The sequence below is a fragment of the Diceros bicornis genome, chromosome 24 (assembly GCF_020826845.1).
Source record: "Diceros bicornis minor isolate mBicDic1 chromosome 24, mDicBic1.mat.cur, whole genome shotgun sequence".
Lineage (NCBI taxonomy): Eukaryota > Metazoa > Chordata > Mammalia > Perissodactyla > Rhinocerotidae > Diceros > Diceros bicornis.
Genome location: NC_080763.1, coordinates 35,567,707 through 35,584,075, shown reverse-complemented (window position 1 = coordinate 35,584,075; position 16,369 = coordinate 35,567,707). Strand labels below are relative to the sequence as shown.

At 44.0% G+C, this 16,369-nt stretch overlaps 1 protein-coding gene across 5 annotated transcripts in view; it reads left to right on the top strand.

Annotated features, from left to right (window-relative positions):
- The window catches only part of FOXN3 (forkhead box N3), a 391,966-nt gene that overhangs the window by 274,940 nt on the left and 100,657 nt on the right, over positions 1–16,369 (top strand). For all 5 annotated transcript variants that reach the window (XM_058567521.1, XM_058567523.1, XM_058567520.1 and 2 more), the window contains one exon: positions 1,664–1,728. In XM_058567521.1, the coding sequence (XP_058423504.1) occupies positions 1,664–1,728 (65 nt within the window). The remainder of the gene's footprint in view (positions 1–1,663; positions 1,729–16,369) is intronic.

Sequence of the window (16,369 nt, the reverse complement as noted above, 5' to 3'; positions counted from 1 at the left end):
TTGGCAACAGCCGGCTTGCTGTTTCCTGCTTTCTTATAAAAATAAGATGGTAAAAATCCTGGGAGCTGGCCGGAGTTGTTAAAAGATAATCTTAAGCGTTTTAATGCACATTATTCTTCATGCAACTTTGAGCCTTAAAAGCCTCAAAACGGAATAGGAGAGGAATCAGAAGGAAGAGAAATCGGCTTGCTGCCATTATCCTGTGGCCCCGAGACCCCAGCCAGATTTACTATTATCCTGTGCAACTCCTGGCCACTCAGAGGCCACAGCTGCCGGAGCTGGGCATCAGGGCTGCAGGAAAAGCCATGCCTGAGATGCGTTTTTCTTGCTTTCTCTAAGTGTCATGGGTCCAAAACAAAATAAACAAAAAGGTTCATTTACATCAAGGTTCACGGTGTGTGTTTTCTAGCACATTTGGCATTATTTTGATCTTTAATCATATTTTTATGCTGTAGCTCTTTTCTTCCTCCCTCTCTACTCCTCCTCAATCGTGTAACGTGTCCCTGTACCTGCTATGCTATTTGTACCTCTGGTGGTGAAATTTTGGTCAGCAGAATGTGTCACTGGTATTTCTCTTTGTTAACAGTATTGCTCTCCTGTGTCACTAGAGACCCTGGTTGACTAGTGAAGCGCATTCATTGTATAGCCCTCCAGATTTCTAATTCTTTGTGTGTGTGTGCGCGCGCGCGCGGAATTTACAAATGTGTTATTCGCACCAACTTTTTATTTTTGTCATGTTGAAGGTGATTGATAACGCATTAACCAATATCATTTGCCATGTACCATTTTGGTGAAAGTAATTTATACTGCCTCTTGGGCTGAATATAATAACATTTTTGACTAAGTGTTTTCTACCATGAATCTAAACCAATCCTCAATTTAAAATAACCTACTTCCCACTTTAAGGACATTTTGCTAAGACTGACGGTTATAAAGTTTTTCACTGGGTGTCTTAAAATGGTGAAAATGCTCGTCTATAAATGCAGTAGAGTGTCTTTGTGATGTATTGATCTTTCTTGTTTTCTTGCTTCTCCTATTACCAGACTGTGGGTGGTAACCTATCTGCAAAATGTTTTATAGGGTATAGAGTGCAACATTTTAAGCCAAGAAATTGAAAACAGGATACAAAACAAGAGGATGGAGGAGTGAGGGAGTCCATCAAGGTCATTTCTGTATATTAAGGTTTTGGTGGTAGAAAAGCCGAGAAAGGCAAGTTTGCATTTATAACAGGCAAGTGGCCCCAGGAAGTGTTGGAAAACCCACTTGGTCTCAGAAGACATGGTTAGGAGTTCTTTGCCACATAAATTCATAAAATTATGAATAAAGTAGCAACTATTCTTAAGGTATAAGCTATGATATTGAACTGTGTGAATTTGCTATTTTGTTTACCTGCTATTGATTTCAGTGCCCAGGAGGGAGCAGGGTCAAGACAGTAACCAGAATACCCACACAGACAGGTTCTGCACTGTGAAATATGAAGCCCATTCATCATAAAACAAATCTCATGGTTTTTAAAGATGCATTTCCAGTGGGTGTAAATAATGCATAATTGGGAAAGTGTTTTGAGGCCGTTTTGAGCGATGTTTGGAGAAGGGTCTGTTCTGAGTGCGGGTGAGTGAGTGTTAATGAGCCTGCCTTTACGCTGGTTTCTCTTCTGTTGCAGCACATCAGGTCCACCCATCTGGCCAGGCAGTACCTTCTTCAAGAGAAATGGAGCCCTTCTGCAAGGTAGGTCTCTAGGAGCGCCTCTCTCCCTCCCCCCAACCCCCTCACACTGCTCCTTGGTGCTTGGTATCAATCAGGAGAGTTCTGTCCTGTTGAGGAGTGGGCACTCTGGAGACGTGTGGCTGTTGTGGGTTGGGTCTGTTTGTCCAGCTCTCATTTCTTCCTTCTCACGTCTCCTGTTGCTATGCATTGTTAGTCTGAAACCAGGACTACTTCTTTGGTTTATCATCATTAGTCCATATTCCAGAAGTGTTCAGCTTGCTTTGGTGAAATTGGAATTACGTGGCAGTTAGGATGGTACAGTAGCATAGACTGGGCTGTATTTCCAGTGCTTGGGCTAATGAGGAATGATTTGGGTGTTCTGGCACTTTGGTCATCGTGGAGGTCCACTCGTTCCTTGTTGGCCCTGAATGTCTGCGTGTGCCTGAAAGTTTGACTCTGGTTTGTTTTGAGGCTCAGAGTTCAGGCACTCGTCCCTTGTCCCCACGAGCATCATTTGCATGGGGACATCCTTCCTGTTGTCCAGCCCATCTTAGCTGCTTTGCGCTAGTCCCTGTCCAGTGTTCTCAAGGAATTCAAACTGCCTTTCATCTCTACTTCTGCTATTAAGTTTCTTTTGAAATGGCCAGATAAAATTAAAGAAGAATGAATGGTTAAAAACAGCAATAAGATGCATTCTAAACAGTTTTAGTAATTATTACTTTTGGATTATCGCTGTTTGGATGTATGCTCTGTAGATAAGCTGGAATCGGCTGGCTCCCACGGGTTTTCCTGTTTTCTGTCCCCATTCGCCTTTATTGATTGGCCAGGTATCAGAGTGGTCACAACTGGATTTGGTTGTACTAAGAACTTTAGAACTATACTAGGCATATAGTGGGGAATTTTAGTGCATTTCGGTTGGTTTAGAGCTGTTAACACCTCTTTTCCTTAAAAGTACATGCTGAGGGCCAGCCAAGTGTGTGAAGGAGTAGAATATAAACGTGGCTGAGAAAAGAAACATTTATCTTCACATTTCCAGGGTAGCTCAAACAATTGTGAGAGATGTCATTACGTTTTTGTTGTTGTTTTATAGGCCATGCAATTGCATATTGTCTTTTTAATAGCCTGTGAAATCGAGAACTTAACAATTTCTTTGTATTTTTGCTTTGTCCGGGTGAAATGTAGGCAGGCACGTTTGATCAGTCCTAATTTTAATGACCATCATACGTAGCATAAATATTTAAGAAAAAAGGGAACTCCCTCCACTCTCAAAAATTAATACATAATTAAAAAAAAATTTATTCTGTTCTCCCTTCAAATAATAGAGGTAGAAACCAATTATGATGAGCCTTTGGGTTTTTTTCAAGTCAATTTCGAAGTTATGTGCATCTTTAGTTTTCCTAGATCTATAGTAATGATATGAATATCATTCATGTTTGGATTGTTTTCAGAAAAGAGATTTTATTTACTTACAGCATTTTCTTATGAGATTTTTATTCATTAAGTTCCACATTAGGTAAGATTTACTCTAAGCCTGTTAGTTTTTGGTTGTTTCTGCAGGGCAGAAGCATGAAGGGAAACATGGATAGGGTTTCTGAAGTTGAGTGATTTCACTGTGAGATTCTATCTCATGGGTGGTAGACTTTCTTTCTCTTTCTGATAGGGTTTAAAATTCTCTATTTATTCTAGGCATTGAGAATTAAATTATTACAGATTTCAGATGCTCGTTGAATCCACATCCAATTCAATACAGCCCATTGATTTTTTTGTACACGTGACGCTCAGAAGTATCTTGGTGCGAGTTTGGGAGTGTGGGTGGGGATTTGTTAAACAGTTTTTTCCTGCAATGTTTCTTCATTTGCCATATCTGTATATAGAGTTCTTGAGACAATTTTATTGTGATAAGATTTTCCGAACTATGTGCGTGTTCTTCCTAATTCATATTATGTTCCTTTGGTGGGTGGTATGGCTCATCAAGAAGTTGCCATTGCCCACAAGCAAAAGTTTTGCAGTGAACATAAGGGTAGAGAAATAAGAGAGCTGCCTGATCATGCCAGTGACAGGTTTAGGTTGGACTCAAGTAGAAGAAAATGTACCTGATTCATGCTCACTGTCTCATATTTACATACTTCACATTTTCAAAATATGCACACATTCCTTCCTTTTCCCTATAGCAAGCAGTTTGGACATTTTTCTAGGTAATCAGACCAGGAAAGAACTCTGTTAAGAGGTTCTAGCCACAGGCATTGGGATTGAAGGCAAACAGGGCACCCTGGAGAACCAGTTCCTAGAACTGGGGTAGATGGTGAAGCTTGGTGACACAGGTACCCAGGGACCGGCTGGCAGAGCCCAGCCTGACGGTGGACCGCGAACGCAAGCTGAACTGGGCTGCACAGGAGTCGGGGAGAACCTGCTATGTGGAGTGGCCCTAGGGGTTGAGACTCAAAGAGTGCAGGAGCACACAACAAGCAGACGTGCCACGTCGTGTAGAGGAGAAAGACTTATTTTTGTCAGGAGGGTGGAAGCGTGGGGGCTGTCACTTCTGGGGAGAATTGGCACTGGAGCAAGGCCTTGAAAAATAGATGTGGGCATGTGGAAACAGAAAGAAGGGGAAACAACAAGAGTGTGTAGCATGAGAGGATCATAAAGAGGTGGCGATGGGGACTTCACGTGGTAGGTGCGGAAAGTGAGTGATTCCTGGACACTTCGGGATCGTAACATCACGTGCTCCCAGGTATGTTTAAGAACACTGTGATGTCCAAAGAGGAAATCACGGAAGTTAAAACCTGAAATCAGTGGACCAAAATGACATAATGGTTACAGTGGGGAACCGCTGTATGTTGTCTAATAGTTGTTTAGTTTATAAGCTGTTGAGCAGAAACGTAGCATGGTAATTTTTTTCCAGCGTAAGACCAATTCCAAGAATTAACTGGAAGTACTCAAGGTCCTACCCGAGTGTGGCCTCTCCATTTTGGTTCTTGCAGAATCACTGGCAAGAGGGCCTGCTGAATCACCTCGCAGTTTTGAGGATAATGGGGTAAGATTTGGTTTGGATTACACCAGGCATGGGTACTTAACATAATTGGTCATTTCATCAATTCACAGTATTTATTTTAAATGCCATTTAGGCTGCTAGAGACAATTTTAGTGTGTTAGCAGTTTCAGTGGACTAGAGAGCACTTCAGTCCTTGTACAATAGAAACCTAGCTGAGTGCCAGAAGGGGACAAACCCTTTGTTTAAAGGGGACCCAGGACGGATCCAAACCGATGATTGTGGCTAATTCAGACAGTGTCTCCAACTGTCCCCTCTGCGTGTTTCTGTTATCGTCTCTGTGTGTATGAAATACACATTTTATTTTACTAGTTAATAATGTCTCTTATTTTCTTAATTAAGAGAGTAAAGCGTTTTTTATGTTTTCCCTTTTCCAAACTCCCTAGCCCCTCCACTCACATACACTCACATTGCATTCACCCATCAAACTTAAAATTGGGTTACTTTCTTTAAACATCACCCTCAGATGAATTATTTTACTGAGTCAGTGATTGCTAATTAATGACATTCCTCACCCCAGGTCTGACCCTTCCTCCGGTCCTTGGAGGTTTCATTGCAGAGCTACCTACAGCATTGGTGTTCTTGTTCGCTTCATGCCTCCTACAGAAAGTTTTGCCACGAGCTACCTCCGCTCTGACCTTCCACTTCTGCCCTTTTGGCCTTCGTAGGCCCTGCAGGCCTCAGAGCTCCCCATGGAGTTTGTTCAGAGAGAAGCTACTGCCTTTACAGCTCCGTGCCTGCTGACCGTTTGGGCCCATGTGTCTTTTATTTCCAGCTCTTTCTCTGAGCGGGAGTTCACGGGCCCACGCACACTATCCCACCTGCAAAGGTTTCTTCATTTTCCATCTCTGTGTGTCATGCACCGGCTTAGGCTGGAGTTACCCAGGGAGGCCCAGGGCCTGCCCCCTCGTCCGCTTACAGCCCGTTCTGCCATCAGACCGCACGTCCCAGCCCTCTTGCAAAGCTGCCCAAGGCGCTGATGCCACCACTGGTCATGCCGACCTGGCCGGGTGCTAACTCCCGGCCAGCCTTCCTGGCCCTCCCTCTGCCTTCCTTTTCTCTATCACTCCAGTATTGGGCCACTAATTATCACTAAATCTGTTTCTGTAGGATGCAGTGGTGGAATTAAAATAAATTTCATAACACGCATAGCAGATTTTTATTTCCATTCACTTCTGACAATCCACTGGCCGAGCCAATGAAATGGAAAGAAGACCTTCAAGGCATTTTCAGTGCACGGAGCAGGACTGTGCTGCTGCAGACCCGAAAGCAGACAGGGAAAAAGAAACCCAGCTCTTTTGCCGTGAGATGCGTGTTGTTCCTGTGAGTGCACAGATGTGCCTGCCGTCGGGAAGACGTGCATGGAGTTGATTATGACCATTAGATGACTTGCTTTGGGGAATGCCAGTCTCCAAGTTCTAGGCTGACTTCACGTACTTACTTTCCTGGGAGTGCAGTTGTGTATCACCCAGCCCCCACACCCCTTCCCCTCTCCATAGCTCTGCTGTGCATTTTCACTGCTAAAATGTATGCAGTACCTCACTTTGGTTGTATTTCATGCCATGAAGGACTCAAGAGCCAGTACTCAGTATTTCAGACACAAGTTATAGTGGAGGGAGCACTGGATTACGAGTGAGGGGACCTGGTTGTGGTCCCAACTCTGCCACTTGGTGAACTTTGTGACCTTGGGCAAGGTCACATGGCATACCTGGGGATTCATGTTCTCACCAGTGAATTAAGGAGTGGACCGCAGGGGTGGCAGAGGTTGCCTGTAGAGTACCAGCTTTGTTCCGTTCTAGCACCTTCCCTAAAAGTAGGTCAAAATAGTTTTGAGGCTTAGCTCTACCTCATTGGAAAGAGGGTGCTCCCTTCAGCCAGCTGTGTCTGCAAATGGGTCCAAGGAAGGGAAATAGAGTGGTGGCAGGCTGGCTGAAGATCCTGATCCTTGAACAAGATGATGCTCAAAGGTCTCATGGATCTTAGCGAAGCAATATATTATAGATTGGGACAACCTGGAAATGAAAACTGTCTTGGCTTCTTGGGCAACTGGCTTCACCTCTCTGTGGGGATGTTAGTAATAATGCTTGTCTCATGGGGTTCTTGTGAGGGTTCATTGAATTCGTATTAGTAAAGCATCTAGAACATGCTTTACTAACAGAGTTAGATATTGTAACATTTTATGAAACTGTGACTCTTAGGAAAATAGGGCTAAAATCCTCTGAATGTGGTTTCCCTGTGCTCTGTACCTTCCCTGCTAAAATTTCCCTGGTCCATTTGCTGGGGCTAGCGACTCTCAGAGCAGGGCAAAGACTGGGGAGGCCCCACATCCTGTTGGATTTATACATAGATCTGAAAGACAACGTGTTCATCTCTTTATTTCGGATTCCTTTTACTTAGGACTGCTTCCTTGAGAGGTCACCCAGCTGACAAATACCAAGCTATACCACGTGCTCTCAAATTGTATATACACAGCAGGTGCGTAGATGACCATGCAGAAGAGCAGAGTTAACACCACATCAACTTGGGTGTGAATCCCGCGCTATGTGGGCACCAGCTGTTTGACCTTGGTCCTTAGTTTCAATTGTCTATAAAATGGGGCTATGAGATATGTTCTCCAGAATCTTCAAGATTAAAGGAGTATGTGAACATGAAAACATCCATCGGTCCAGTGTCTGGCACCTCACAAAGGCTCGATAAAAGTGAAGGTTTTTAATCTTTGGCTCTCTTTCCTGCCCAAGGTTTCTGATCATTAATTCTGGCAGGTATAATCAAGGTGAAAAGTTCCAAAACTCGTCTCGTTTGCATGATTTCCATTCTCACTGCCAGCCCCAGCAGCATTCTGTTCTGATAGAACCAGGAGGGCGCCACCGGACTCCCACGTTTGCCGCGGCCCCAGGTCTCTAGGCCCAGGCACTTCTTTACTTCTCTCCGTAAAGACCCACAAATCGCAGGTTTTGTTTGGGTTTACCCTAACCCTCCCCCACTCATTTCTTTCGCATTTGGTTGCAGCCCCCTGTCTCTTTGGCTCCTTTCATCTAATCTGCTCCACAAGCTGACTCTTTTGTCCATTTTGCAAACGAGGGCATCCACCTAATGCATAAACCTCCTGATTCTTGCCCCCAGGCACACCCATTTCTAAAAAAATAGTAATAACAAAAAGAGAAAAAAAAACCTCTCTACGTTTTCCCCCAAGTCCTAATCGCCTTCTGTCCTCTTTTGGTCTGCGGAAGCCCTTTGGTTTTCAGGAGGAGGCCTTTTCTCTTGGCATCGTCTGTCTTATTGTTCTGCACTGAGTTATTGGAAAGATATTTATGTAACTACAATAATAAAGTCAGCTGGCTGTTTTTGTTTACAATCAGGTGAATTTAAAGGGGTGCAGTTCAGCTCTTCTAATCACTCGAGTTCTATGTGGTCACTAAGAACATACTCATAAGTTAATTAAAAATATAAGGAAATGTAATTTTAAAACTACATCTGAAATTTTAAAAATTTCAGAACTGACTTTGCTCGGTTCTGATCTTCCCTGTCTCTTAGGAATCCAAATTTGCCCAGTCTGCAGTTACCTCAACTTCCCCAGCGTCCACACCTGGCATGGAATCTGAGAAAGCATCAGTTGGATGGCGTGTATTTTCCTGTCTGAATTTAATTTCAGCAGGTCTCTCGACCACTGTCTGTAGTAACCACTTTTATGAAAATCCAGTGTTGCCCTCTGAGAAAATGGTGGTCCTGTGGATGGAAATAGGAAGTCAGAAGGAGTTGCCAGCTTGACTGGGGACATGGCCTTCAGGGCATTTGCTGGGAGCTTCCTCTGGGCCAGGCACCTGCTGGTGGGTGTGTATGGGCTGACCTTGCTCTTGCAGGGTAATGTCCAGGAGAAGGGGGAAACTGAGGCTGGAGTACAGGAGAGGGAGGTCAGGGCTGGAGAAGGAGTTTTGGAAGTTATCAATCCAGAAATGACCATTGAAGTTACAGCATAGATGGGATTTTCAGGAGAGTTTAGAATGAAAAAGAGGGAAAAGGTCCACGTTGAAGACTTAGACTTATGCTAGAAAGAGGAGGGGTAGCTGACAACAGCAACAATAACAGTGAGGAAGCAGCTGAGTCAGAAACTGGGGGAAATCACTGAAATGGAGGGCAGGAGTTTCAGAAAGAGGGGAGGGGCAGAAGCACCCACTGTGCAGAGGAGCCAGGGAGGAGGGGACAGAAGAAAAGCCACCTGTTGGCTCTGATGATTAAGATGGCACTATGCCAGCCCAGTGGCATAGTGGTTAAGTTTGCGCGCTCTGCTTCAGTGGCCCGGAGTTCGCTGGTTTGGATCCCAGGCACGGACCTACGCACCGCTCGTCAAGCCGTGCTGTGGCAGCGTCCCATGTACAAAGTAGAGGAAGATGGGCATGGATGTTAGCTCAGGGCTAATCTTCCTCAGCAAAAAAAAGATGGCACTAGGACCTTCAGTGCACAACCACTGATCTACTCTTTGTCTCTATGGACCTGCCTGTTCTGGACATTTCACGTAGCTGGAATCATACAATATGTGCCCTTTTGTGTCTGGCTGTAGATACTCTTTACATTATTCTTATGCTAGCCTTTTGTGTTAGGTATTATTACTCCCATTTTGTAGATGGGAAAAATAAGGCCCAATACAGTTGTCCTGCTTAAGGTGACAGAGCCAGGATCACAAGCCTGAACTCACACTAATCTTTGGTTCCGAATGGCATAAATATTTCTAAATAGTTTTCTACTTTAGGCGTTTAGATGTTCTGCAGTGTTTTGCAGACTGAGGCAAGGGAGAATCCTCTTATAATGCCTAAAAGCAATTTATAATGACAAGAGAAAAAGATGGAAATGAATACTTCATTGCCTTCTTTCATTCAAGTAATTAAGGTGCTTCATTTCTCTTTTTGTCTCCACATATGACTATTGTAAATAGTTAACTTTAAGATATTTTAAAGACTGTGGGTAGAGAAAAAGGGAAATCCTGAAATGAGTCATTCAAAGGTTAATGCAATTAACCCAGCTTTTAACAGAATGCTTTTTTTGTTTGTTTGTTTGCTGAGGAAGATTGGCACTGAGCTAACATCTGTGGCCATCTTCGTCCACTTTGTATATGGGATGCTACCACAGCATGGCTTGATAAGTGGTGTGTAGGTCCGTGCCCGGGATCTGAACCTGTGAACCCTGGGCCACCGAAGCAGAGCATGTGAACTTAACCATTATGCCACAGGGCCAGCCCCAACAGAATGAATATTTTATTTGAGTCTATCTGAATTTTATACTAGTGGATAGATAGATCTAGATATTTTTATCCTGACTTTAATTCATTAATAGGAATATTTCCTTATAGTTGAATTTTTTGAACATTTAAAAATGTTTTTCTTGTCTATTAAATTGTATCAGTTAGATAATAAATTATACAGATTATACAACCTTGGATCATATTGTACTGCACAGCTTGCTTTATCAAAGTGCTCCATCTTAAAATACAGTTGGAAAAATCATTACCCTCTAGTTCTGTTTAACCGTGCTTGGATGGAAATCTAGAAATATTTTTACACAATTATCAAGAGGCTTACAATGAAGAAGAATTTTCTACAATATACTCTGAGCAAGCTGTTCACAGTACAGTTTCAGAAGTGAACTTAAAAGCGTCCACCTATAAACTGCAAGAGGTCAAGTTTGTGTTCTTGTTTGGTTCCCTTGACGACCGAAAGGTGTGGCTGAGAACTCCTGGGTAGTACTCGCTGCAGTGCGTGTGATAGGAGTGTGTGTATGCATGGGTGTGTGTGTGTGTGCGCGCGTGCGAGTGTGCACATACATGAGTGAATGTGGCTCATGCACTCAGCCTTTTATCACTGCTCGTTGTGAGTCTGCAAGAATAAATCTCTCCTGCCATCCCCCTGCCCCTCCTGTTTCCATCCCACCCAGCTCTCCTGTTGGCCTTTACAAGTGACGGCATGAGGATAAAAGACCTCAGTTTTAAAATCAGGCACACCCAGGTGCATTCCCTGCCTTGCTGCCTAATTGCTCTCTGACTCTGGAAAAGTGTGGAAAAGTTATGTAAACTTCTGTGAACTACTGTAAAATGCAAAAATACCAGTCTTGCGAGATCAGTATAACTTTGAGGATTAGATGATGACAGTCTATGCAGCATCCCTGGCACTTAGGAGGTGCTCCGAGTGCAGGGGCCATCGCCACTGCTTTCACTCCGTGGGAGGCAGCGTGAGTGGGAGAGAATATGGCCCTTGGAGCTGGCCCGTCTTGGGTACAAAGGCCAACCTCTGCCATCCACCAGCCGTGTGACCTCGAGCTACTCATCTGGTTGGTTTAAGCCTTTCCTTTCCAGCCAGTCATACAGATAGTCATACTTCATGGGATTTTGTGAGAATTGAAAGATAGTGTATATACAGGGGCTGGTACAGTGCCTGCTGATTATTGACTGTTCAATAAATAGATTTCATTACGTTTAGGCTAGCACTTCTGCAATTTCCTAAGGTTCTCAATCCCTTCCACCCCCAAACATCAATAATCTAAAAAAATCCTTCCCCAGTTGAACTGGAGTTACACCTTCAGGAATGTTTAAGACTGTGTTCAGTCTCTCTGAAGCTCCTGCTACATTAAGGCAAATACCCACAACATACTCACAGGAGGAGCAGAACTTGAGTCCTTACCAGCTGTTCAGACACTTGAGTGACTAAGATCTTGCAGAAATGTGACACAGAAAAAGGAGATTCCTTGGGGACAAATTGGAATGACTTGTGTTCTGTATTCCTATTTCTTCCTTTCAGTGTCTCTGATTGTGCTGGAACATGAACTATTTGCAAAGCTTCGTTTCAGAGATGGGAGGGAGGGAGAGAAAGAAAGAGGGAGAGATACTTGCAGTGATAAAGAACTTTAGAAAATCATTTAAAGGATTGTGGTGAACTTGTCCCCCACCTCATGGTCACCGTAGCACACATGCATTGGCCTCCCTTTGGGCTGTGAAATTTTTTTATGGAGCATGTTCAGGATGATCTCATTCTGCTTATTCGGCACAAATTGCAGTGAGGTGTTGGAACCACAGGTCTGGGTCTGATGACATCTGCTCATAGAGAGACTTGAACTGAGTGTCTTGGCTGTGGATTCATTTCTCACACTTTAATCAAGATTGTGAAGGCATCATGACGAGACAAGAAGCCTGTGACATGTAAAAAGGCCAAATCTGTGTTTATCATTTGTGTTACTGAATTGCTCAGACTCGGAGAGCCTTCATTCTTTGTTTTGCCATGGTTGTGAAATGAAGCAATTATGAAGTTTTCACTTTTAAACTTTTGCAGCTGTAGTCAGCCCGCGTTTGGGTGCTCACAGGGATGACATGGGTACCAATAGCCATATCAGGACATCTGGGGCCTCTTTCTCCTCTTCTGGGACCCATGGTTTGCCCACTCCTTCCCCCAGCTTCCAACATATATTCCAAATGGGAGGTGCCAGCTTCCTATGGGAGCTTCCTGTCCTCACTGATTGGTTGAGGGACGGGCACATGACCCAATTCAGGCCAAAGTTCTGGCCTCAGCAGTTGGTTGAGGGACAGGCATGTGACCCAGTCCAGGCTGGAGTTCCACTCTGGTACTTCTCACCTTGGGTCTGGGAGCTCTAAAGGATGTGCTGTCATCACAAGGCCTACCATGTAGAATCGACCAGTGTACAAGAAATGGCATCAAGGCAAAGAAACAGAGACGAGGGGCTGCCCTGTGGCTGTCCTGCCCATGGTTGGGTTAGATGAGCTCATAAATTTCCCTTTTTACTTAACCCAACTGGATTTGGGTTTTTTGTGTGTACATCTGAGAGTCCTGACTAATAAAGAATCTCTAATGAATAGCATCAGTTAAACTAAGTAAATATCACTGATGATTTCTGGGTGTCAGTGAAATTTCAACCTCTCTGTTGTCCTAGGAGGCCAACTTGGTGGTTTGGCTGTCAGTGGAAAGAATATAAGGTGAGCTTAGAGAGCTTTTCAGACATGGTGACTTGACTTAAGGAAACAAAGTAGCATCATGTTGATAATAATACCTATTCTCTGTCCTCCAGCTCAGCTTTGCTTCTGGTGGAAATAGGCTCAGAGAGGCTCACATTGAATTCACGGGGTGGCTGCCAGGAGCCTCTTGGGCTACCAACACCAGCTTTGAATCTAGCATTTCCCCAGTGTTTCCAGGAAAAGCTCTGAGCAGCACTGTAATTAGGCCAGCCTGGATCACATGGCCACCTGGAACCATCCTTGTAACCAGAGGAAGGGAAGGGGCAGATTGGTTCATGCTGGGGGTGGAAACATCACTTGGAAGCACATGGACGGATTGGGAGATGGAAGGTTCTCCAGATGGAAGTCAGGGTCAGTTCCCAAAGAAGGGAAAAGGAACTGTCCATTACAACAGCACAGCCATTTTAAAAAACAAGGCAATGGACACAAAAATGTTAGGTTCCACACGCAAGTATATGTAGCCAGTAAGTGGGAGGTCTAAGACCAGAAGGCAAATCCTCCCATTTGAGACTCTGCCAGCTTTCTTTTCATGATAATGGCCATTATCCAGGGTGTACAGGACTGCCATGGTCTCAGGGCGTATGGTGGTGTCGGTCAAGTTAAAAATAATTTCCCAGAGGCCTAGAATCTTGGTTAATGATGACATCCGCTTTCCCTGGCAGAGTGGGGATTGCTGAAACGATTGCCTTCACTAGACTTGGTGACACAGGAGCCACCGAAGATGGGATACAACTGCCATTTACTAAGGATTAACCTTGAGCAACCAACCTTGGGGTCTTCTCACATTTCCCTTAGCCGCCAAAGTTGATCCCCAGAGTCCCAGCTTTGGGGTACAAGATGCTTGGACAGTTGTGAATGTATTAATGAGCTAGGGCTGCCGTAACAAAATACCACAGACTGGGGGACTTCAACAACTAGACATTTATTTCCTCACAGTTGTGGAGGCTGGAAGTCCAAGATCAAGGGGTCGGCGGGGTCGATGTGGCCTGGGCTTCTCTTCTTGTCTTGCAGATGGCCGCCTTCTCGCTGTGGCCTCACATAGCCTTCTCTGTGTGCATGCGCTTCCTCTGGTCTCTTCCTCTTCCTATAAGGACACCAGCCTATTGGATTAGGGTCCTGTTGCATTAGAGCCCCACCCTTAGGTCTTCATTTAACCTTAATTACCTCTTTGAAGTCTCTGTTTCTCAATTGAGTCACATTAGGGGTTAGTTTTGGGGGTGACAACATTCAGTCCATAACAGTGAATTACATGCATCCATTTTGCAAACATTCCTTGATTTCCTACAGTGTGGTAGGTACGCCTGGAGGTGCTGGGGATAGAGATAAGAAGACATCTGGCCTCAAGGAATTTGCAGTTTAGCTTGGAGACAGAATCTCTAAGAAGCCTTCATCCCATTGCGGAATGGCTCAGATTCCAGGGCAAGAAGTCAGGAGTCAGGGAAGACTCCACTGAGGGATGTTGCTTATGCAGTACAAGGCCCTGCCTCTCCTAAATCTGCCCCCCTGGACCACTCGACATGGTCAGCCATGCTCTTCTCAATCACAGTGTCGCTCCAGGCCCCAGTACAAAAGAGGCGCCATTATACTGCAGCAACGGCCAAAACACTCATTTAGCCAAGTTCACAAAATAATGAAGCCCACACCAAAGGCACAAGGCACAAATAAGTGCACAGACAGTACACTGGTATGTGATGTATGTGTATTCGAAAGCAAAGGAGAAATGTGATAAGCCAGGATGGAGATGGGAAAAGTCACCATGTCCCTTTTAGGTAGCTTACCTTATCGCTTATAGGAAAGAAAACGAGAAGAGGAAAGATAAGTGTCCCAGGCAGAGTTTTGGGGAGATTCTGATAAAGGTAATGGAGAGTGGGTTTGGCTCTGAGGAGACGAGGTGGCTAGATAGTGGGGACTTGGGGCAGATGGTGCATTATAAATCCTCCATTGAAATTAGGCATATAGGAAAGGGTAAAGAACTAAGAGCTGATATTCATAAATATGGTAAACTGGTGCAGTTTACGTGATATGCATTGTATCACGTGATCGCCATGGAAGGTGGTTAGGGCAACTTGAATTGCAGGGGTCGTAGCTGGGACTGAAGCTGGAAAGAGATGCAAACAGCTGTACTGACCAGGTGAGAGGAGAGCAGCAGGTCAAGAAGTAGTTTGGGTGGAGGTGAGGCGAGGCGGGGGCGACTGGGCAGATGAGGAGGTCTTAGAGCCTCAGATTACCGTTAGTCTGGGATGCCTTTGCATTTCTCTCATTACCTAGTCTACTTAGGAAACATAATAATAATCACATCTTAAATCAGCATAATTTGAAGAGTAATTGAGTAATGAAAATCCAGTTCAGAACCAAAGATGTGGCCTCTTCAATCTCACTTGCTAGTTCCCAACTTAATTTTTAAAACTGAGACACCTCTAATGAAACTCAAAATGTTCTCAATCCAAAATGTAGTGAGAAGATAAGATGCTAAATGAGAAAATGGGTTCCATTTCAAAAACTAGCATATGGTGAGAGAGAGAGAGAGAGAGAGAGTGTGTGTGTGTGTGTTGGGGGCCAAGGGGCCCCTGGGGGGTGGGGTAGTTTTCTCTATATAAGGCCATTTAACTATAAATGGCATTTGTTGGACATGTGAGCCAGTGAATTTGGAGGAAAATGGGATTGCCTAAAATAGCTTTTGTGCTACAGAACTGAGTTTGGCATTGGAGGGACCTGGCTTTGAATCCTGACTCTGAGAATCCCTCATAATATCTCTCTCTCTCTCTCATATACGCACACACACATGCATCCACACATTCATTTACACATATACATATATGCCCCTTGGCTTGGTTAAATACTCAACTTTGAGCTTCTGTTTCTTCATCTGTAAGATCAGGAGGATACCACCTAACTCTCAAGAAGTAAATGAAATAATGTGCAAGCCCGCACTTTGTGGTTCTAATGGGGTGATCTTGGCTCCGTGTGGCCTCCCGCCAGGGTTCACAGGGAAAGTGTGTGTAGAGAAGTCAAGGTCACAGTTATCCTTGGGGTGTAAGATAGTAACTGGAGGGGGTGGAAGGAGGGCTCCTGAGGTACCGGTTTGTTCATCTGGGTGCTGATTACATGGGTAAATTGTGAAAATTCATTAGCTGGACACGGATGTGGGTTTTGCTGGGATATATATGTTACTTCAGTCAAAAGTTTCAAAAATGATTGGGCAACAAAAATCTCATTACACCTACTTGATTTCAGGTTTTTATTATGCACATGTAGCGAACCTCAGAATTCTTACATGATTCAAAAATGAGATTGTCATGGATTTTATTAAATCAGTGTAGTAAATTAAAGCTGGGTGAAACACAAAATAACAAGAATTTCTCTCCCAATTCAAGCATGTTTTATTAAGACCCGCCGAACCTGCTTGTTATTAGTATTGTTAATACAATATTTAGATTCCATTTTGAACATGCCAGCCGGCAAAGATTATTGTAATGTCAATCTCTCCCAAGAGTGGGTTGTTTTTTTAACATTCATAACCAGAGTTAAGTTCTTAAATGTAGATTAAGATGGATCTATGTGACTATCACTGAAATCAGGAAAAAAATGAAAACTCTTTAGCA